The sequence below is a fragment of the Schistocerca cancellata genome, chromosome 2 (genome assembly GCF_023864275.1).
Source record: "Schistocerca cancellata isolate TAMUIC-IGC-003103 chromosome 2, iqSchCanc2.1, whole genome shotgun sequence".
Lineage (NCBI taxonomy): Eukaryota > Metazoa > Arthropoda > Insecta > Orthoptera > Acrididae > Schistocerca > Schistocerca cancellata.
The window spans coordinates 417,182,742-417,205,990 of record NC_064627.1 but is presented as its reverse complement, the minus strand read 5'-3'; the positions used below and the strand labels follow the sequence as shown (position 1 = coordinate 417,205,990).

At 43.6% G+C, this 23,249-nt stretch overlaps 1 protein-coding gene across 2 annotated transcripts in view; it reads left to right on the top strand.

Moving 5' to 3' along the window:
- Positions 1–2,109, top strand: part of LOC126161862 (aladin-like) — a 74,288-nt gene extending 72,179 nt beyond the window's left edge. For both annotated transcript variants that reach the window (XM_049917978.1, XM_049917979.1), the window contains exon 10: positions 944–2,109. In XM_049917978.1, coding sequence (XP_049773935.1) covers positions 944–1,114 — 171 coding nt within the window. In that variant the 3' untranslated portion in view covers positions 1,115–2,109. The remainder of the gene's footprint in view (positions 1–943) is intronic.
- The last annotated feature ends 21,140 nt before the right edge of the window (positions 2,110–23,249 follow it).

Sequence of the window (23,249 nt, the reverse complement as noted above, 5' to 3'; positions counted from 1 at the left end):
CAAAAGTAATGACCAGAGGCCTGAGCCCAAGTATCCCACTGTTTCACAAGTCAAAAGATTCCCAGTTTCCAGAGTTCTTGTGGCTGTGACAGGAGCCAGTCCCCCTCTGTATCCTTCAGTTCATTTTCATCCAAGTTGAAGCACTTACCTTTGGGATGCTTTTTAGCAGACCAAACACATGGAAGTTGGAAAACAGTCCAGGCCCTTTGCCTTTGATGGACTTTTTTAGGCTACATAGTATGTGTCACTGTTAATGGTTTTTCTGTCCTTGTGGAAATTGACGAGTATCAGACCTTGGATGTCGCAAAAGTTCGTGAATATCACCTCGCCTGCTGGTGGTACAGCTTTGAACTTTTTAGGTGGAGGTGATGACACTACATTCATGTCCCTAGATGTCACTACATTATTCAAATGAGGCATATGCAAATATCAACCAGTTTGGTTGTTACAACATTTCGTACCTTTCCATTTGAACACCCCTTATATTTTCAAATGTGTAGAACAATCAATTCTGAATAAAGAGTTAATTCTCTTTTTACCAATCGATTGTTGTAATTAAGACAGACTTTTCACAAAGTATAGCAAATACAAGATTTTTGCATTAAAGAATTAAACATGTTGTGATGTATGTTTTTTAGTAATGGCTACATTTATTTTGCCATGCTTATCAGGTGTAAGATATTCATTGACTTCTGATGTATACAGTGATTTGCTCTTCAGAAAATATTTCCTAGCAAATTATGAAGTCTTGGCATTATAACCTCCTCACATCCATACACCTTTAGAAATGTGTCTCTGTGCGACTCTCTTCTAAGATTCATAAAATTTATCCAGTTATTAAAAATTCATGCGTATTTAAAGCATGTTTAATTACAACCGTTTTTAAATTGTTCCATTATCATCGATTTTAAGCAACAGTTAATAACGTGGTTTTGTTTCACAGGCATGGTCAACAGGACGAATTCAATACTTCCCATTTATCAACTCGAGTGCAGGGACCAAGGATGCAATGAATGTAACACATTTTTCAGGACATCTTGATTCTACATCGTTCCATAGTCCAATAATTCACAACCTTTCAACATTCCGTAATGCTTCATTTGCTTCTTTTTGATTGAGATTTTAAATTATTTTAAATCAGTTAATAAACTGGGCAGTTATTTATTTACACCTTTGTTGGAGGTGGTGCGCAGTGAAATTTGTTGACCAATGCAAGTTTTCCGAAACCTATGCTTGGACAATTTGGCATAGATGTGTAATTGTTTTACTTGTACTTCTACACCACTCTTGTATATTATATCTGTTTTGTACATTACTGCTTAATTTCTTGTAACAAGAGAGAGCCAGTTAATCAAGCAAGTATTGGAGCGTTGTATAGGAACTGATTTATTTCTTGTAGCAGAGAATTGACTTCTTTCAGATAATAGAAAGTCTGAAAAATTGTACAGAATTGATATTTTAATTTGTGAGTATCTCAAGTTACTTTGATGTACCATACATAAATAAAAGAAATATTACAAATGGAACAGAAAGAATCCTCACTCATCCAAAGTATTTCACTCTAATGAAAAATTCTCAGAATGTGGAAATAAATTTTATTAAATTACATGTTGGAAGAGCTTGGGACACTAGAGGATTACTAGTGAGAAATCATAGCTCACTGTGTTTGCTTTGTGACCACATTGGAAAAAAAAATAGATTTGCTATTAAAGTAGGTTCCAGAGGATAGTGAATTTCTTGAAGGTAATTAAAAAAAACTTGAGTTTAATAGTCCTTTCTTGGATTACAACCATTAACTAATGATTGTATTTGAACAATTTAAGGAGTATAAAATTTTACCATAGTTTGTAAAGAAATGTAATACTGTTGGCAGTTGTGCTACATTTATAGTACAGTTGTATATATAATCCAGATGATGACTTGTTAAACATGTTTATTCAGCAGACAATGTACTTTGGTTACTTTGTACAGTTACTTTGGTTGGCTCGGTATATGAAGCACAAAGAAACAATATTGTAACATGTATTCACTACTGAAGTGAAAGAAAAATGGTTTCTGGTTTACCTATGCCCATGCAAAATTCTTTGCAAACTTCCTCTTTCATGTAAAATGTTGTTGTTGTTGTTGTGGTCTTCAGTCCTGAGACTGGTTTGATGCAGCTCTCCATGCTACTCTATCCTGTGCAAGCTTCTTCATCTCCCAGTACCTACTGCAACCTACATCCTTCTGAACCTGTTTAGTGTATTCATCTCTTGGTCTCCCCCTACGATTTTTACCCTCCACACTGCCCTCCAATACTAAATTTGTGATCCCTTGATGCCTCAGAACATGTCCTACCAACCGATCCCTTCTTCTGGTCAAGTTGTGCCACAAACTCCTCTTCTCCCCAATCCTATTCAGTACCTCCTCATTAGTTATGTGATCTACCCATCTAATCTTCAGCATTCTTCTGTAGCACCACATTTCGAAAGCTTCTATTCTCTTCTTGTCCAAACTATTTACCGTCCATGTTTCACTTCCATACATGGCTACACTCCATACAAATACTTTCAGAAATGACTTCCTGACACTTAATCTATACTCGATGTTAACAAACTTCTCTTCAGAAATGCTTTCCTTGCCATTGCCAGTCTACATTTTATATCCTCTCTACTTCGTCCATCATCAGTTATTTTGCTCCCCAAATAGCAAAACTCCTTTACTACTTTAAGTGTCTCATTTCCTAATCTAGTTCCCTCAGCATCGCCCGACTAAATTCGACTACATTCCATTATCCTCGTTTTGCTTTTGTTGATGTTCATCTTATATCCTCCCTTCAAGACACCATCCATTCTGTTCAACTGCTCTTCCAAGTCCTTTGCTGTCTGTGACAGGATTACAATGTCATCAGCGAACCTCAAAGTTTTTATTTCTTCTCCATGGATTTTAATACCTACTCCGAATTTTTCTTTTGTTTCCTTTACTGCTTGCTCAATATACAGATTGAATAACATGGGGGAGAGGCTACAACCCTGTCTTACTCCCTTCCCAACCACTGCTTCCCTTTCATGTCCCTCGACTCTTATAACTGCCATCTGGTTTCTGTACAAATTGTAAATAGCCTTTCGATCCCTGTATTTTACCCCTGCCACCTTTAGTAAAATATCAATTGTGAAATGCCAAATTGAATGTAACTTTTATCAGATGTTCTTAAAGGAAACAATCAAGTTCAGTCCCCTGCACCCTAGTTGGAAAAAACACAATCTGCATCAGAACATATAAATTTAGGAGGTCTACCAACATCATTTTTCTTGCACAATCATATACAAAATTAATATTGAAGTCGCAACATACACCTAATTTCTCATATTTCCTATAAAGTGAATCAAGAACCCTCTCTAGCTTGAGCAGAAATGCTCTGAAGTCAGAGTTAGGGGTCCTATAAACAACAACAATTAGAAGTTTAGTTTCACTAAACTGCCCCTGCACAACATTCAAATATCTGTTCAGTGCAGTGTTGTGATACGTCTATGGATTCAAATGGAATACTGTTTTTATGTACATAGCCACTCCCCCACCCCGCAAGGAACTCCTTGAGAAACAGCCATCTAATCTGTAAGCTAAACTGAAAAGAGTTTTTTAACAAAACTGCAATGGTCCCCTTTTTCCTTCAGGATCTTGTGCATCTTTTTTTTTTTTTTTTTTTTTCCTCTCTCTTCAATCTTTTCGTTAATTTGTTTATATACATTTCGTCATTATGATATAAGTACCTTTACTAACGACACGACTTTTGTTATTTATCATTGAAAGCTACACGGTGAAACACTAAACGCTCGTCACGAATAATTAATCTTGTAATATACCACAATTAAGTCAATGCTTTAAGCATTTACCTAATGCTACTAACATGAACAAACAATTACAGATGGAATGATCGTCTATGGTTAAACCAACATTCAAGCATTTCATAAGATTTATTAGTTCACCTCGCAATTCGAACAGATTGCTGTACAGAACTACCGCCTATATTGTTGGTTTTATTTTCTTTCTTTCGCTTTGTTTTTCTAACTATATACGAAACACTCTAATATATTGTTGTGTGCACAGACAAAAATTACATCTTTTGATTGTTGCAGACCGATAACATTATTTACAATACAATTACGGTAGTTGATACGATAATGTGACATTTTGATGAAACCGAAGAGCGGGAACTAAAATTAATCAATAACTAAACTATTCCACTTAAAGAAGCTGTTAGTGGCCTTTCCTGACTGGCCATTGCACACAGTTGGGCTTTGAAAACACACACCACACTGTTTGTGACATAGATTTGCGTGAAGGAGTAGCAGAATTCGGGGGTCAGCAACGTTGTCAGTGATGGTATCACGAATCACTCTGTCACTGTAGTATTTGTCAGTTACATTTGAATCTACACAATCTTTGCAAATCAATTGCCAGCCGTGGTGGCCGAGCGGTTCTAGGCGCTTCAGTTCGGAACCGCGCGACTGCTGCGGTCACAGGTTTGAATCCTGCCTCGGGCATGGATGTGTGTGATGTCCTTACGTTAATTAGGTTTATGTAGTTCTAAGTTCTAGGGGACTGATGACCTCAGCTGTTAAGTCCCATAGTGCTCAGAGCCATTTTTATGCAAATCAATCACCCACTGAAAGTACAGGGGATAGGCAAAATTAAGTGAACAGTGTTTGACAGTCAACAATACAGCTAAGGCACATGTACTGGACCATGCGTGTCCACTACGGACTAGACATCAGTGCAGGTTGTTTGCGAGTAGTGCACGTTTCGTATTTGCATTCTGAGGCAGAGGTTGACATGCAATGAAAGACCTAACGGAGTTCCAAAGAGGGTGGATTATGGCGGCCTGATTAGCTGGAGCATCAGAAACCAAGAGCCAACTTATTGTGCGTTTCAGGAGTCATGACAGCCTACACAGAACATGGAAAGACATGATGGTGTAAACATAATAGTGGGCGCAAATCGAAACTAAATGACAGAGATCGTCGTACGCTAACACTAATTGTGTCAAAATAGTACAAACTAACGGTGGCTAAAGTGATTGGAGAGGTCAGTAACTATCTTGGAGACCCTGTACCTATTGATACTGTTCGTCGAGAACTCCATAAAGTCGATGTTCATGGACGAGCTGCTATACCGAAACCATTAGTGACAGCAACCAACATAAAGAAGTGTAAAACATGGTGTAAGGAGCATAAATCCTGAAAGACTGATCAGCGGGAACACGTCTATGGTGTGATGAGTCAACGTTTTTGTTATTTCCAATATTGGGCTGGGTTTACGTCTGGAGAACACCAAAAGAAGCCTACAATCCTGATTGCTTGATTCCAGTGACTATGCGTGAAGGTGGAAATGTGATGGTGGGCGCAGCCATTTCACGGTATTCTGCTGGTCCTGTCATTACTCTCACAGGCAGAGTTACAGCCAGCGATTATGTGAACATTTTAGGTGATCAGGTGCACCCTATGATTCAAATGTTGTACCCCAACAATGCTACCATATTTCAGGATAATAATGCACCCATTCACATAGCCAGGACAGTACAACAGTGGTAAGAGGAGAATGCAACTGAACTGCAGCGTCTTCCCTGGCCAGCGCAGTCTGCAGACTTGAACATTATTGAATCCTTGTGGGCAGTATTGGAGTGCAGACTCCGGAGCAGAATTCCACATCCTTCATCACTACAGGAATTAGAAGACATACTGATCGAAGAGTGGCATAACGCTCACAGGAGACTATACAATCATTATATGCCAGTATTCCAAGAAGAATCACAGCTGTATCATGGGCAAATGGGTGTCCAACCCATATTAATAAACCATTCCCAGGTAAGTACAGGTGTTTGCATTATTTTGCCTATCCCCTGTATGTCTATCCCTGTTACTTATGCAACGTAAAGCATTTGTAACAGGCAGCTGCCACTTGTACCCTACCCTCATAATAATTTGTGAGCACCCATAATAGTTACTCATGTTTTACATATTCTGGGCGCAAAGTTGGGAAACGTTTAGCGCGCAATCTATAAACAGTCACTCCTATCATGACCAAGAAATATGAACGTTTGTCAGTACCTTGTATATGATGTGCTGGGATGTGTGGGTTGAACTGCATGAGGTATCCATTCCAGTCTTACTTCGGCTTGTCGAAAGCACAGAATGGCAGTGCACACACAAGTGGTGAGGGTGGTGGCTCTCTGTCATTGGTTCCGGTGTCATTTACGAACCTGTCTGCACAGTCACCAAGCGATTCATCACTTCAAGCAGGTGCGGCATTTGTTCTGATCCAGACCAAATGCAGGCAGTGCAGCAGGCGATTGCTGCACAGTAATAGTGCATAAACACGCGGAAAACAATACAAAATATTACAGGAAAAAGTGGGTGCAAAAGCAGCTACCTGGGAACATAGAACATAAATAGCACAAGCAAAACAAATACAGAGAACACAGTATACAAGGTCCCAATAGAAAAGATAGCAACCAAAAAGATGACACTAAAGTAAAAAGTGAACAAGACTTGCAGACTGCCACACGTGGAAACGAAAGCATCTCAATACCGTTTCTTGTGTACTACTTCGTACACAATGTTTAAGGGAATGTGGGCTACAGAGTAATGTGGTGGAGTGATGCATAAATACGGGAAACAGAAGTTTTACTGTAACTTTTTCCAAATATTGTGAGGAACCTTTACAAAAGAACAAACAGCAATAAAATCCAACAATTACAAGAAGAAAACTAAAGAGCATCGTTCAGTGTGCAGCTCCCCCTACTAATGCACAAGTGAACGGCAGAAGCTGACAAAGACTGAAAACTGTCAAAAGACTGTGACAAGACAGGTCAGCCCACTGCGAGTTCGGGGGCTAGAATAGGCCCGCATTATTCCTGCCTGTCGTAAGAGACGACTAAAAGGGGTCTGAAACATTTCGGTCTTGTGTGATGGTCCCCTCTCGGGTTTGCCACCATCTTTCTAAATTCTTCTGAAGAGCGAGCCAATTGGGGAAGGGCGCCTTACATGGTGCACTGTATCCGTCATGCAATGAGGCCTTTAGCCGGCTTTCTCATCGTCACAATGCTGCCCCACTCGTTTTCCACCTCTTGGGGGTGGATACGTTCCTGGGTGCGATTACAACTATGCACCATGCAGTGTTGCTTTTTGCTGAGACGATGACCTTGGACATTTTAGCACCTAAGATCAATCACGGTAGCCAGTCCGTTGTGGTGGGGCCACCATGTACCCTGTTGGTTGTAGCCCCCTGACAACACAGAGATCGCTCTACTGATGCCTGCGCTGTTAACTCCCCACGTATGCCAAGGAGTAGATGCCTATCCTTCTGGGGTATCGGGACTCCCAGCAATGGCCATCCTGCCAGGTGGCCCTTGCTGAGTCTGGGTGGGGCCCGTGGTCAGAGTAGGTGGCATCAGGGCGGATGACTCGCGATGAAGTGTGGTACATCATCTTTCGCTGGTGGCCAGCTGCCAGCAGTCTCTAAGTATTCTCGGGCTCAATTTAATGCTCAGAAGTATGATCCGAAAGTGTTCCCCTCCCTGGACACACCGTGGGAGGAGCCTAAGTCTCAGGATGGCAGTAACAGTTATTCGCCCCAATTCTTAGTTTGTAAGAGAGCTGATAGGGAGTCTTTTCTATCCACAAAGCTTCAGTTCTTCATTGAGCATTTAGAGGACAAGTTTGGGGAGGTGGAGGGTTTGTCCAAAATGCACTCTGGGCCAGTACTGATACAAACGGCATCCTCTGCCCAGTCACGACGGTTACTTGCTTGTGACAAGTTGGGGGATGTTGCCGTTACGATCACACCCCATAAGAGTTTGAATATGGTCCAGGGAGTTATTTAGTATAGGGACCTTCTTCTGCAGCCTGATTACGAGCTGCGCGCCAATTTAGAGCGCCGAGGTGTAGATTTCGTCTGCCGCGTTCATTGTGGTCCGAAGGATAATCAGATTGCTACCGGTGTCTTCATCTTGGCCTTCGAGGGTGATACATTACCGGAGAAGGTCAAGGTGATGGTCTACCGGTGTGACGTCAAGCCCTATATCCCTCCCCCAATGTGGTGCTTTAAGTGCTGGAAGTTCAGCCGTATGTCTTCCTGCTGCGCTTCCAGCCTCACATGTCGAGATTGTGGATGCCCATCACATCCCAATACTCCATGTGCCCCACCTCCCAACTGTGTCAACTGCGGAGAGAATCATTCACCTTGCTCGCCAGACTGCAAAATCTTCCAGAAAGAGCGTAAAATCATGGAATATAAGACCCTGGACCGACTGACCTATACTGAGGCCAAAAGGAAATATGACCGACTACAACCTGTGAGAATGACATCCTTCTACTCCACTGCTACAACTACTGTGCTAGCCCCATCAGTTTCGAGAATTCTGTTCGGATCAATGAGCAGTACAACTCCTCCTGCCCCCCTGCCCATGGGGGGCTCTACCCACCCTGTTGCTCCTGCGTCACCTACCTCAGGAGCAACACCCTCTCACCCATCCGGGATGTCCGTCCCCGCTTTTCAGCCAGAGAAGCCTCCAACTTCTTCGGCTACTCTCACTCGTAAGGGGTCCCTTGGGTCCCTCCCTTCCCAGGCTTCCACCAGCGGGAAGGATGATGCCAGACAGTGGCATAAGTTCCCACCAGCGGCTGGTCATAGGGCTTTGCGATCCTCCTCCGTCCCGGGGACTGAATCGGTGGAGCCCTCCCAGCTGGTGAAACCCAAGGTTCAGCGAGAGAAGTCCAAGAGAAAGACCTCTAAGGCCAAAGAACTTGCAATGGCACCGACCCCACTGCACCCTTCGAGCTCTGCATCTGAGGATGAGGTTGAGATCCTGGCGTCCGCTGAGGACCTAGTTCTCGCCAGTCCCTCAGACACCATGGATAGCACTTGCACAGTTGCTCAATCGGTGGCAGCAGGTGACCCAGTGGCGTGATCTGCCTCCCCAGTCCCTTCCCGCCTTTCTCAGCCATGGACAATGTCATCCTCCAGTGGAACTGTGGCGGTTTCTTCCACCATTTTGCTGAGTTCTGACAACTTCTCAGCCTTCACCATTTCTTCTGCATTGCTTTTCAAGAAACTTGGTTTCTGGCAATGCGAACCCCCACCCTCCGTGGCTATCGGGGTTATTATAAGAACTGGGAAACTTATGAAAGGGTGTCTGGTGGCATCTGCATCTATGTCCTTCACTCTCTTCACACAGTGTCTGTCCTTCTACAAACAGCTTTAGAGGCTGTCGCTGTTCGGGTGTGGATGCCACAGGCTGTTATTGTCTGCAGTCTCTATCTTCCACTGTATGATGATGTCCCACAGCATGTCCTGGCGGCGCCGATAGCCCAATTGCCGCCACCTTTCCTGTTACTGGGCGACTTCAACAACCATAACCCTCTGTGGGGTGGGTCAGTGGGAACAGGTCTAGGCACCACCATAAAGAACGTATTGGGACAGCTCGACCTCTCCCTTTTAAACGATGGTGCCTTCACACATTTCAGTGTGGCACATGGCATGTACTCCGCCATCAACCTTTTGATCTGCAGCCCTAGCCTCTTACCGTATTTCCAGTGGAGTGTGCATGACTACCTGTGTGGTAGTGACCACTTTCCGATCTTTCTGTCACTGCCACAGCGTCAGTCTTCTGGGCGCCCTTGCAGGTGGGCTATGAATAAGGCTGACTGGGACTAGTTCTCCTCCACTGCCGCTATTGAACCTGTTTCTCATTAAGCCATTGATGCGGTGGTTCACTCAGTCACCACCGGCATCGTTACTGCCACAGAATCTGCTATTCCCAGTTCTTCTGGGTCCCCTCGGCGGAGGACTGTGCCTTGGTGGTCGCCAGCGACCGCTGAGGCGATTAACGATCGCAGGCGGGCGCTCCAGCGTCACAAGCGACATCCATCTTTTGAAAACCTCGTCGCCTTTAAACGCTTCCGTGCGCTGGCCTGCCGCATCATTCGCCAACACAAGCAGGAGTGCTGGGAACAGTATGTTTCCACCATTGGCCTCCATGTCTCTCCATCGCAGGTCTGGGCAAAGATTAGACGCCTCTATGGCTATCGGATCCGTGTCAGCGTCCCTACGCTCTCACTGAATGGGGCAATTTGTACTTACTGTGACATAATTGCCAACCACTTAGCAGACCATTTTGCTCTCACTTCCGCATCTGTGAATTACCCACTGGCTTTCCGCTCCCATAAAGAGCGGTTGGAACGTCGGAGCCTTTCATTTCACATACGCCATCCTGAATCCTACAACGTCCCATTCACTGAGTGGGAATTCCACAGTGCCCTAGCCGCTTGCCCTGATACAGCTCCCAGGCCAGATCGCATCCACTGTCAGATGCTTAAACACCTCTCAGTGGACTGCCAGCGACGGCTCCTCGACCTTTCCAACCGTATTTTGGTCGAGGGGAAGTTTCCGTCGCAGTGGCGGGAAAGTATTGTTATCCCGTTTTGAAACCTGGCAAGAACACGTTGGAGGTGGACAGCTACTGCCCCATTACCCTCACCAACGTTCTGTGCAAGTTGCTCGAACGCATGGTGAGCCGGCGGTTGAGTCGGGTACTCGAGTCTCGGGGCCTTCTAGCTCCGTCTCAGGCTGGGTTCCGTAAAGGCCGCTCTGCCGCCGACAATCTGGTGAGCCTGGAGTCAACCATCCGTACGGCCTTTGCCCGCCGTCAGCACCTCGTCGCTTCCGCATGTCGAAAGAGACAGGTCATATAGCTGCTGCCGGCCATGCTATATCGTGGTGGCAGAAGGCTCTAGTAGTCGGAGCAAGTGATGGCGTGGCTCAGTCCCTCCGGAGGCCTTCCGCCGCTGCTTTTATTCCGTCCTGGCCACGTATCAGGGCTGTGGCGTGTTTTACACTGACGGTTCGATGGTTGCTGGTCGTGTCGGTTATGCTCTAACTCTAGGGGACCATCACGAACAACGATCCTTGCCGGCTGGCTTCAGCGTTTTCACTGCTGAGCTGGTCGCCATCTTTCATGCTCTAGAGTATATCTGCTCCTGCTCAGGTGAGTCCTTCGTTATCTGTAGCGACTCCCTGAGCAGTTTACGATCTGTTGACCAGTGTTTCCCTCGCTCTCGTCTGGTGATGGCTGTCCAGGAGTCCCTCCATGGTCTTGCCCGTTGCGGCCGCTCTGTGGTATTTGTGTGGACCCCATGCCATGTTGGGATACCCGGCAATGAACATGTAGACCGCCTGGCGAAAGAGGCCACCAGTAAACCATTTCTGGACATTGGCCTCCCGGCGACTGATTTGCGGGCAATCTTACGCCACAAAATTTTCGACACTGGGACACTGAATGGCGCAACCTGACCACACCAAACAAACTTCGTCCTATCAAGGCGACGACGGATGTGTGGCGGTCGTCCATGCGAGCCTCTCACAGGGACCCAATAGTGCTTTGTCGGCTCTGCATTGGCCACACCCACTTGACACACAGCCATTTACTGCGCCATGCGTACCCGCCTCTATGTCGCTACGGGTCGGCTTTGACGCTGGTCCACATTTTGTTGGCCTGTCCACTTTTAACTGTGCTCAGGCAGACGTTTGCGCTCTCTGATACCCTCCCTGCCCTTTTAACTGATGACTGTGCTACGGCAGGCTTAGTTTTGCGTTTCATTCGGGCAGGGGGCTTTTATCATTTGCTCTAAGTGTTTATCTTTATTTAGTGTTGAGTCTGGCTTTTGGCCTACGGTTTTGGACTGAGTTTTTAATATGTTTCTTGGTGGTTGGCTTTTCCTTTTTTTTATCGTTGGTCGGCCAACCACCGTCATACTCTGTGTGATTTTAATTCGTTTTGTCTGGTCTTTGCCTAAGTTTCTCTTGTCCTGTGTTGTCTGTCATCTTTTCCTTGTTTGCTTTTATTCTGTGTGGGTGTTTTTAAGTTTTGGAAAAAGGGATCGATGACCGTAGCAGTCTGGTCCCTTTCCTCCCACAAACCAACCAACCAAGACAGGTCATATAGCTGCTGCCGGCCATCCTATATCGTGGTGGCAGAAGGCGCTAGTAGTCGGGTCGGAGCAAGTGATGGCGTGGCTCATGTGGCGCATGTCATTGGATCTGCCGGATCCTCAGGCAACCACTACCAGCCTCAGTCGCAAATGTAGCTTTCCATTGCCAACTGTGAGACACAGATGAGGGTGATATCGATCTCTTATACCACACTTACTTGCACGTTCAGTCCATCATATCCCAATGACTGGCCATAGTCGGTGACTTACGGAGATTTCTGCATTGTGGAGCATCTAAATAGGCATACATGTAAATCTTTGATCATCTCGTTGGGGAAGAAATCAAAGTAGACACTGTCTGGGAACCACTTGCCCTGAAGTTTACTTGTAACAGCTGAAGAGTCATGGTCAGGATCTTAGACTACAAGTGAATGTATTTTCACCTCGATCCGATCGTCCATGCACACAAACTTTAGCAGTGAAGTATTTACAACTTTCTTTTTCTAAATAATTTTGAAGATATCCTTCAGAGCCTGTGGAATTGCTCTTTTTTCGACCACTGTCAAGAACTTTGCTCCAGTATTCCAGTGTGAGAGGGTACACAAGTATGTCACTGTTTCCTGTATATCTGCAACATCATTGCCAAGGATGAAGATGTAAGCGTTAACTTCACATTTACCCAAAGAGGTTGTTGTTGCATTTAGATCGCCAGTTTTAAGAAACATGACTGTGTGAGGCAACGAAATGATGGGCAGTCGAATGTAATCAGGTGAAATCAGTACTACAAGATTCAAAGGCCAAGTCAGAACATTTTGCAAATAGAGCCAAAGTGACTGCTTTGTTTCACATGGTTGGAGAGACAGCTTTTACATTCACCAGACAGATAGTGGCGATACTCGTAACAGTCATTACAGTGAGTTTACATTTGTCACTACTTAAATGGTCAATCTTCTATTCTCTAGTTGTTAATTGCGTAGTTAAATAATTCAGAAAGTAGGGAACATTTCACCGGCCATGGTGGCCCGAAACTCTATCGAGATAGAAGACCATGATAAATTGTGTGGGCTGCGCGGTATTAGCCGAGCGGTCTTAGGCGCGGCTGGTCCCGGCGGAGGTTCGAGTCCTCCCTCGGGCATGGATGTGTGTGTTTGTCCTTAGGATAATTTAGGTTAAGTAGTGTGTAAGCTTAGGGACTGATGACCTTAGCGGGTAAGTCCAATAAGATTTCACACACATTTGAACGTTTAAACTGTGAGGGGTCCTATACCAGCACTCTTATGTTATTGAAGAATGGACGCCAATAGACCTCCATTTCAGCATAAATTAAACTGGAAATCATAATTTTGCGGCTTTGAATTGGTAAGTGGCTCGCACATGTAGCAGACTAAATATGTGTCTAAATGCTACAAGGTCAAATCAGCTAGCTTTGTTCTAAGAATAACGTCACTTATTCACTGAGAACCGCCCACAGAAATATTGATGGAGTGGTTGTGACAACACAGTAGCAGTCTGATCCTATAGCGAAAATAATGCAGGCTACGTAACTGTGTATGGCAGATCAGCCACAGTCGTTCGTCTGCATGTTGTGTCCAGCTGATGTTTCCATACCTCAGTCTGATGAAACTGTCTAGTAACCAACTATCGTAACTGCAGATGGGAGTAATTCATCAGTTCATAATCGACTAGAAGGAATAAAAAGCTAGTCTGTTTAGCTGGGGGCGGGGGAGAGTTAACTGCTTCTTTAAGTGGATTAGTTCAGTTATTGATTACATTTAGTTCCTGCTCTTCGGTTTCATCAAAACGTCATGTTATCATATCAACTACCGTAATTATATTGTAAATAATGTTATCGGTCTGCAACGATCAAAAGACGTAATTGTTGTCTGTGCACATAACAATATATTAGAGTGTTTCGTATATAGTTAGAAAAACAAAGCGAAAGAAAGAAAATAAAACCAACAATATAGGCGGTAGTTCTGTACAGCAATCTGTTCGAATTGCGAGGTGAACTAATAAATCTTATGAAATGCTTGAATGTCGGTTTAACCATAGACGATCATTCCATCTGTAATTGTTTGTTCATGTTAGTAGCATAAGGTAAATGCTTAAAGCATTGACTTAATTGTGGTATATTACAAGATTAATTATTCGTGACGAGCGTTTAGTGTTTCACCGTGTAGCTTTCAATGATAAATAACAAAAGTCGTGTCGTTAGTAAAGGTACTTAAATCATAATGACAAAATGTATATAAACAAATTAACGAAAAGATTGAAAAAAAATTATGCACAAGATCCTGAAGGAAGAAGGGCACCTTCGCAGTTTTGTTAAAAAAAATCTTTCCAGTTTAGTTTAACATTCCTCAGTCGTTGCTGTGTTCTTTTCTCACATTCAGACAATCATTCCGAGTGGCTGTAAGCAAAAAGTAACGGGGAAGAATACCGTAAGTTGTTCCTAAACAACCTTACCGTACGTTGCTCAAATTTTATTGCTATACAGCCTCAGGTCGCTCTGATGATACCTTTACTGGTTTCGACTTCTTAGTAAGTGATCATCGCCGATCTGTTTAAAAAGAAATAAAAATGGGTACAGTTAAGTATTAGGAAACCAAATTACCAAGCCAAACTAACGTCTATGCACAAGTGCACAAACTGCAATACCATACATAGAACAGGCGCTCACAGTGTAAGTATTTCTGGGCTCTGATTGTTAGAACTAAAAGCCACAGGTAACTACATAACGGCAAGTTCGTAACTTTTAACTGGGAAATATAAGATTAAAAATTTCAAATAAAGATTGGTTGTGAAATACCGATGTAAACTTTTATATACATGGTTTTTTTACTAATTTTCTTTTTGAGAACGGTAAGTTACAAATTTATCAGTAGATTTGTATATTATTCTTATTTTAACAGTCTTTAACTCAGGTGTCTACAGTACAGACATACAAAAACATATGATTCATATAATAATTTACGTTTCTCCGATTATTTACATTATACACTCCTGGAAATTGAAATAAGAACACCGTGAATTCATTGTCCCAGGAAGGGGAAACTTTATTGACACATTCCTGGGGTCAGATACATCACATGATCACACTGACAGAACCACAGGCACATAGACACAGGCAACAGAGCATGCACAATGTCGGCACTAGTACAGTGTATATCCACCTTTCGCAGCAATGCAGGCTGCTATTCTCCCATGGAGACGATCGTAGAGATGCTGGATGTAGTCCTGTGGAACGGCTTGCCATGCCATTTCCACCTGGCGCCTCAGTTGGACCAGCGTTCGTGCTGGACGTGCAGACCGCGTGAGACGACGCTTCATCCAGTCCCAAACATGCTCAATGGGGGACAGATCCGGAGATCTTGCTGGCCAGGGTAGTTGACTTACACCTTCTAGAGCACGTTGGGTGGCACGGGATACATGCGGACGCGCATTTTCCTGTTGGAACAGCAAGTTCCCTTGCCGGTCTAGGAATGGTAGAACGATGGGTTCTATGACGGTTTGGATGTACCGTGCACTATTCAGTGTCCCCTCGAAGATCACCAGTGGTGTACGGCCAGTGTAGGAGATCGCTCCCCACACCATGATGCCGGGTGTTGGCCCTGTGTGCCTCGGTCGTATGCAGTCCTGATTGTGGCGCTCACCTGCACGGCGCCAATCACGCATACGACCATCATTGGCACCAAGGCAGAAGCGACTCTCATCGCTGAAGACGACACGTCTCCATTCGTCCCTCCATTCACGCCTGTCGCGACACCACTGGAGGCGGGCTGCACGATGTTGGGGCGTGAGCGGAAGACGGCCTAAGGGTGTGCGGGACCGTAGCCCAGCTTCATGGAGACGGTTGCGAATGGTCCTCGCCGATACCCCAGGAGCAACAGTGTCCCTAATTTGCTGGGAAGTGGCGGTGCAGTCCCCTACGGCACTGCGTAGGATCCTACGGTCTTGGCGTGCATCCGTGCGTCGCTGCGGTCCGGTCCCAGGTCGACGGGCACGTGCACCTTCCGCCGACCACTGGCGACAACATCGATGTACTGTGGAGACCTCACGCCCCATGTGTTGAGCAATTCGGCGGTACGTCCACCCGGCCTCCCGCATGCCCACTATACGCCCTCGCTCAAAGTCCGTCAACTGCACATACAGTTCACGTCCACGCTGTCGCGGCATGCTACCAGTGTTAAAGACTGCGATGGAGCTCCGTATGCCACGGCAAACTGGCTGACACTGACGGCGGCGGTGCACAAATGCTGCGCAGCTAGCGCCATTCGACGGCCAACACCGCGGTTCCTGGTGTGTCCGCTGTGCCGTGCGTGTGATCATTGCTTGTACAGCCCTCTCGCAGTGTCCAGAGCAAGTATGGTGGGTCTGACACACCGGTGTCAATGTGTTCTTTTTTCCATTTCCAGGAGTGTAGGTCTACTGGTTTGAATTGCTCTGAGCACTATGGGACTTAACTGCTGAGGTCATCAGTCTCCTAGAACTTAGAACTACTTAAATCTAACTAACCTGAGGACATCACACACACCCAAGTCCGAGGCAGGATTCGAATCTGCGACCGTAGCGGTCTCGTGGTTCATGACTGTAGCGCCTAGAACCGCACGGCCACTTCGGCCGGCTATAGGTCTAATCCTTTACACTGTAAATTGTTTGCATAAATAAGAAAATTTTGGAATGTCATTACACTCCTACTATCTGGTACATCCTTTTGTGTCGGTTATTGTGGGAGTCGTCATGAACATAAACAAGGAAGGACGATGTTGCGATGGCCGGTGGTCATTTAATTTTCCCACAAAGGGTGTAAGCTGGCACCATATAAAACCTCTCTTCAGTCACAGGTTACAAAAATTGAAAAGCTGGTTTAAAATACATAAAAACGGACGACAAAAAGTGATGATTTTTTATGAACACAGTGAGGAACAATACGTACTTTTTTTTACAGAAAAGCAGATAGTGGACAACACTGAAGATTTTTAAATTTTTTATAGATTATTTCATATTACATTTATAAAATTAAATCACTTATGGTAATGTGAATGATGTTATAGTGTGTTGGTGATAATGGTGATGCATGAGAATAGTCGTACTTATGATGAAGGAGGGATGATTAGAGTGACTATGGGGCCTTGTGGAACCGCAGGAAGCGACTGAAAATCCGTTAGGTGACGGAAGTGGGAAGGACAAAAATGGATGGGACATGTGGTGTGAAGCGTTAGGGATGGAAGGAGGGGACGGATTTCATTATGGGAATAGGTTGTACAATACATGAATGTGCATGGAAGCAGGGTATCTGGATTGGTGTTTAGTGGGTGAGAAGTTAGATGCCAGGATTGTGTTTCTAAATTAATGTACCACATCTGAAGATGCTCTAGGAAGAAATGAATATATGGGAAGTGAATGAGTTGGTCCAGGATGTGAGGCAGGAGAGGTAGGTGGAATGCATGTCTTTCCAAAATGTTGGCAGAGGTGAGGATGGGGCGAATGAAGGATTTATAGATGAGGATAATGGTAGAATGGCATAGACCCCCAGGTGCAGCTTTAGTAGTTTTACTCAGTTTCGGACTTTGTGTTGGATGATAACGAAATGTGTATTCCACGTTAATTTTATATCGAGAGTTAGTCCTAAATACTGAGTCACTCAGAGAGAAGATTTGGTTGTACATAGAGTGATGCAAATCTGGACACTGGAAATGACGAGTGCTGTGACCAAAGACTGGTGGCTTGGCTTTACTGTGGATTTACTTGTAGTTGCCACTATTACACACTCATCTAGGAAATTTAAGTGGGGTTGGAGGGAGGTATGGAAGAGTTGAAGACTGCAGTGATTGGCCAGGTATGCAGTGTCAACAGATTGTCGTAGGAAGTAGGTGGGAGTGGCGGTTTAGGAATGTCTGGAATGTACAGGATGTAAAGAAGGGATGAGAGGACAGAGCCTTGAGGCACATCAGCAGTAGGGTGTAATATGCAAGAACAGGTGTGGATTGATAGGGACATAAGTTGCGAGTGGTGAAGGAAGGATGCTATAAGATGGACATACTCAACTATGAATGTGTAGGTATGTTGCCTGAAGAACAGTCCAGAATGCCATACTCAATCAAAGGCTTTTTGGATATCAAAGGAGACAAATATGGCGAATTTCCGTTTATTGAGTTGATGGGAGTTAAGGTTGGTAATGTATAAAATTTGCTCATTGACGAAATAGTTTGGACAAAACCCACATTGGATGTTGGGGATCGGTAGATGGATTGCAAGATGCTGACAGATATACAATGGATAAGAACGGTATCAAGAATTTTGCTGTAAACTGAGTCTGGTGGGTCGATAGGTCTGTGGGGTTGGTTTATCAGTTTCTGGGAATAGGAGAACTTTGGACTTTCCCCACTGCTCTGGGTAATAACCTGTGTAGCGGATGATATCATAAAGGGTGGCAGGGGTTTCGTGATAGGCTGTGGAACATTTCTTGAGGTAACTGTGTTGTGACTGTTAAAAGTATACCTGGAAGTGAGAAATAGTATTATGGGATTTATATGGTAGTTATTTATCACTGAACTCTACTACTACAATAAAAGAGCTGGGGGGAAAATAACTAGAGACAAAACTGATCAAAATAAGTGCAAAAGATGTTCCTTAGTGTGGGTACCAATGGATCCATGCATACGAAAACTGAATAAGAGCAGAGTATGAGGACAAAGTCCAAAAGTGGCTCAAAACTAAGTGAATTTCACATGCAATAAGTAGAAATAAATGCAAAGAACTTACAAGTAAACCAGAAAGCGATAATGCTTTCAAGTTTAGTAATATCTTAGTTTAAAGGCATCGTGACTTAATCTAATATTGTATTCACTAGGAGCACACATCTTTACAGATCAACGGCTGGAGCGCAACTCCCCAACACAAAGTCAACCTCTGCACTTGTTCAGAACTGGGGCTGATTTTTTTTTGGGAGAGGGAGATGGAGCCTGCTTCATTGGCCAATGAGGATCAGCAGAAAAGCCGCTAGAGTTACTTGCTAGTTTAGTAGGCAACTTCAACGAGACGAGAAGGCCTGTCATACGCTAAAGTTGGTTCAGGGAGACCGCTTTGTGACACCAAAAAATAGGTGATAAGCGAAGGTCTAAACGTTGGTACTGCTACTTGGATTAGAAGGGAGTACCGATAGAGGTACTCAAGGTACCCTCAGCCACTCACCGTCAGGTGTCTTGCGGAGTATGGATGTAGATGTAGATGTAGATAAGGAAAGGGACTTCTTTGGCTTCTATATAGCATTAAAACCACTCTTCCATGCTTTCAAACTAAACAGTCAAGGCCGGAAAGGGAAATCATTATGGCTACATGAGAAAGACTGCTGCATTTTAGGGAAAATGAAACAAAATACCTTGCTCCTATCATCCCTCAAGTAAGAGTGTGATTTTAAAGTAGCAAATTAAAAGCAACAATATTTTTCCATCACAAGATTTTAGAAAATGAAATAAATTATGAAAGGTGTCCAGTGCATCTGGTGAATGAAGTTATTACATGTACTTGGTCGTAAACGAAATAGTACAGACAAGCCATGCGACAACATGATTTGTTCTGAATATTTCTTGAATGTCTGCGATGTCCATTTTGTGAACTGTAATACATACATCCCATAGAAAGTTGGTCCCTGCAACTCTCAGATACTTATATTGTCGTCCTCCTGATGCACATGGTGTCATTAGCAGCTACTATTTTTCATGTCATGAGAGTCAACACAACACTTTCAAATAAGCCTTCCAAAGATTGAATTTGTGACACCACACTCAAAGGATTTCTTGTGAGCTTGAAAATCTTGCAAGGAAACTTGATAGTATTTATGACAACATCTTTCCTATGACGTAAATGCAGGATTATAAATTACTGTATGAGAATGTAGTTGGCTGCTATATTTGTGAGCAGCCATTAGATAAAGAACTAGGAACCCCACTTAGGATCATTGCCATCCAGCTAAGAAATAGTGCTGTGCTGCACACAATGCATGCAACTTGAATCACCAATTTCCAGGTCACATGCTAGTTTTCATCCACAACTTAAATGGGTATAATGCTCACTTCCTAGAAGAGCCCTTGGCTGATACTGGTTGAGCAGAGATCAGGTTAGTGCCCTGTCTGACACGACTGAGAGATACATTTCGTTTTCGAAGAGAATCACGAAGAAAGTTACACCGAGGTTCATTGACTCGCTGAGATTCATGCAGGTACCACTACAGAAACTTGTTGAAATGATGCGTTGGGAGGCCTGATGATGCAAAGTTTTAATCCATATCAAAGAAGGGGGTTCTCCAATACCAATATCTGGATGCATGGCAAAAACACAACAAAATCACACTTTCTGACATAACCACATTCTCTAGCACATTTTCAGGCACTGCCATATCGGGTATGGAGTGTGGAGTATGGGCATGCAATGGTGTACGCAAGGAGTTTAACATCACTAATTAAAGACATATGCTAAACTTTATGTGGACTTAGTTGTGCGCTTATTTGTAGATATTTCCGAACGATGCCAGATTGTATGCTTGGACAAATATGAGCTAGATCTTTCCTGTTGGTACACCACGTCAGGGCTTTCGTCGGAAGTTATGTTGAAAATGACACATGTCAACATGGAACTCTTAACAGTGGAAATAGGGCTTTCATGATGTTTACATCCTAGAAAGATTTTTACAGCCTTATAATAATGCCATTTCCACAAAACTATGGAAAATGTCAGAGAAAATCGCGAAATTCACTTAGTTACCTGTTGAAGGGGGAGTTATGGTACAACAGATTATACCATCCAGCCAAATTTTAAGCAGCCACAATCTGCAGAAAAGATTTCTTTGCTCACGAGATGGCTAAGGTTTCGGTAAAGTTCACAAAACCTGTTGATACTGGTGTGTGTACGAGTATATTGCACCATCCAAATTCCACATTTATGGTTTTATAGTGAATTTACAAAACCTCATTTTGCAAATCCAAAATTACTTTATCTGTATACTGACAGCTGCCTGCTCTGGGTGAAGGGTTGTGATCCTTATGAAGTAATAAACATAAGTACGGACTAAGGACGTGCAGTGTGTGCCATCAATGCCCCTCACAGTTGAAGGGCACTTGAAGTGCCTCCATAGCAGCGTTAGTGGTGATCTGGCCCCCGTCCCACAGATGTTATGGCAGTTCAGTATTCAATTGCACAGGCATGAGGAGCACACTGTCTTGCAGATGAGGACTGGCATGTCTTGGCATGATAACTGATGAATCATTCTGATGGGATCAGAAGCCTACTATTCATTTGGCTGATAGAGAGAGAGAGAGAGAGAGAGAGAGAGAGAGAGAGTGTGTGTGTGTGAGAGAGAGAGAGAGAGAGTACGTACTTCTTTTATAGTGTGAAGTATGCCGTTTTCTGTACACCATTTGTGTGAGACGCAAATTATGTTTTCTGCTCACAATGTGTGTGATATCTATACCATAGGTTAAGTTTCACTGCTGCTGACCATACGAAAGAGATCACACTCAGTGTTACGTCTTACAGGGGGGAAGCTGTAAATAAATGTTCCATGCCAAAGTGTAGCTAAAAATTGTACAAGTCTGTCAACTGTGCCAAATATATTCCAAGTTGCTAGATGAATAAAAATCCACCACCACTTCATGAACTATGAAAGCTGTTTGAAAATGTAACTTAGAGTATTCAGTTACCATACACCTCTGAATGAATAGTAACTTATAGTAGGACTGAGGCAATATCTAAAGTCAGGGCCAATAATCTAGAATTCTACACTGTTATAAAAACAGACAACACTTCTGAGCTGGACTGAGACATTGTAGAGCCAGAGCCTGTATTTGAACTCTGGGCCAGTATGTCCCAATATCTCAAGACCAGGTCAGTATGACAGAATTTCAAACTCGTATAGAAAACACAATGCATCTGAGCTGGAATATGAAGTCATTGAGTTATGCCTGTATTTTCAGATGCCATCTTGTATTCCAGGTCAGCCATCTTGGAATCTGATGTCATGTAAGGCTAGTGCTCTTACTCCAAGTCTTGGACTGTGACATGATAGACCCTGTCCTAGTACCCCTGATCAACTTGCATGAGAAAGCACCATATTGAATTTTCGCCAATTTATACTTATGACCACAGCTCTGCTTCCTTGCCAGGAAACACACTAGCTTAATTGGGTTATTTTTGAATTTCCCACCAAAATTTGAATTTCCCACCTTATCTACATAGTGCAATTGGCCTTTGTCAGAGGGGGGAGGGGGAGGGTGTAGGGAAATCCTGTAACTCATCAATGACATGATTGGTGACACACTGTATGCTTGTTCTCACGTAGACTAGCTACTCAAGGTCTGGTGTAATCCATAATGCATGGTGATGCTGCAGAAATTGATTAAGCTGGAGTGGCTTCTCAATGGCTGTCCATGGGGCTCTGACACATTGAATGATGCCACAGAGTTCTTGCTGCTAATGAGAGGTGCTCATTGGATAGGGATGATGCATGGCTGCAGCCAGTGTCCATGGCTTGTGGTCTGAATTTGGCACTCTACGTTCTACTACAGTTCATCTCACTGCAATAAGGTATCTAATGAAGGGGTACAGAATTGACTAGGGGATAAAAGAGCATTGTGGTAAATGTGAGAAAATGAGGGATAGGTCGATGAGACACAACCCTGAGACTTTAAGGAGTAGCAAATTTGGTAACTGATTGAGAGCAAGGCATGAATACAGTTAGCAGATATTGATGGATAGACATGTGTGCAAAGCAGCATACATTGTTGTATAGTTTTTGCTATTCCAACTAAAATGGTGATTGTAGATGATGTTAAGTTCTGATTAATGTATGCTCCTTCTTCACTTTCACATGCAAAGAGTTTGTAGTTTGCATGTGACAAAATATCATTGCTTCATGACAAATGCATAAACATATTGTCTGGAGTCCAGTTTTAATCTGCCAGGAAGTTTCATATTGTCTGGAGTGTTTTCATTGAAATTTAGTATATATTAATAACCTATCCAGTATTTTATTTTAGTCCAACACTATGCATTGAACATAGTTTATCAGTAACGACAACTGATACTTTATGTGGTCCAGTTACAACCATGCAACAAACATAAAGTAGAATATTATGTGAAGTGATTACAGCAAGATTGTTAGACGGAGAGAAAAAACAACACACTGTATATATACATCATGGCACCATCTGCCACCTCCTGTAGACCGCACAGGAGGCTATCTGCAGCTCCGAGAAGTGACGCAGCCATCAGCTGTCAAACCACGCA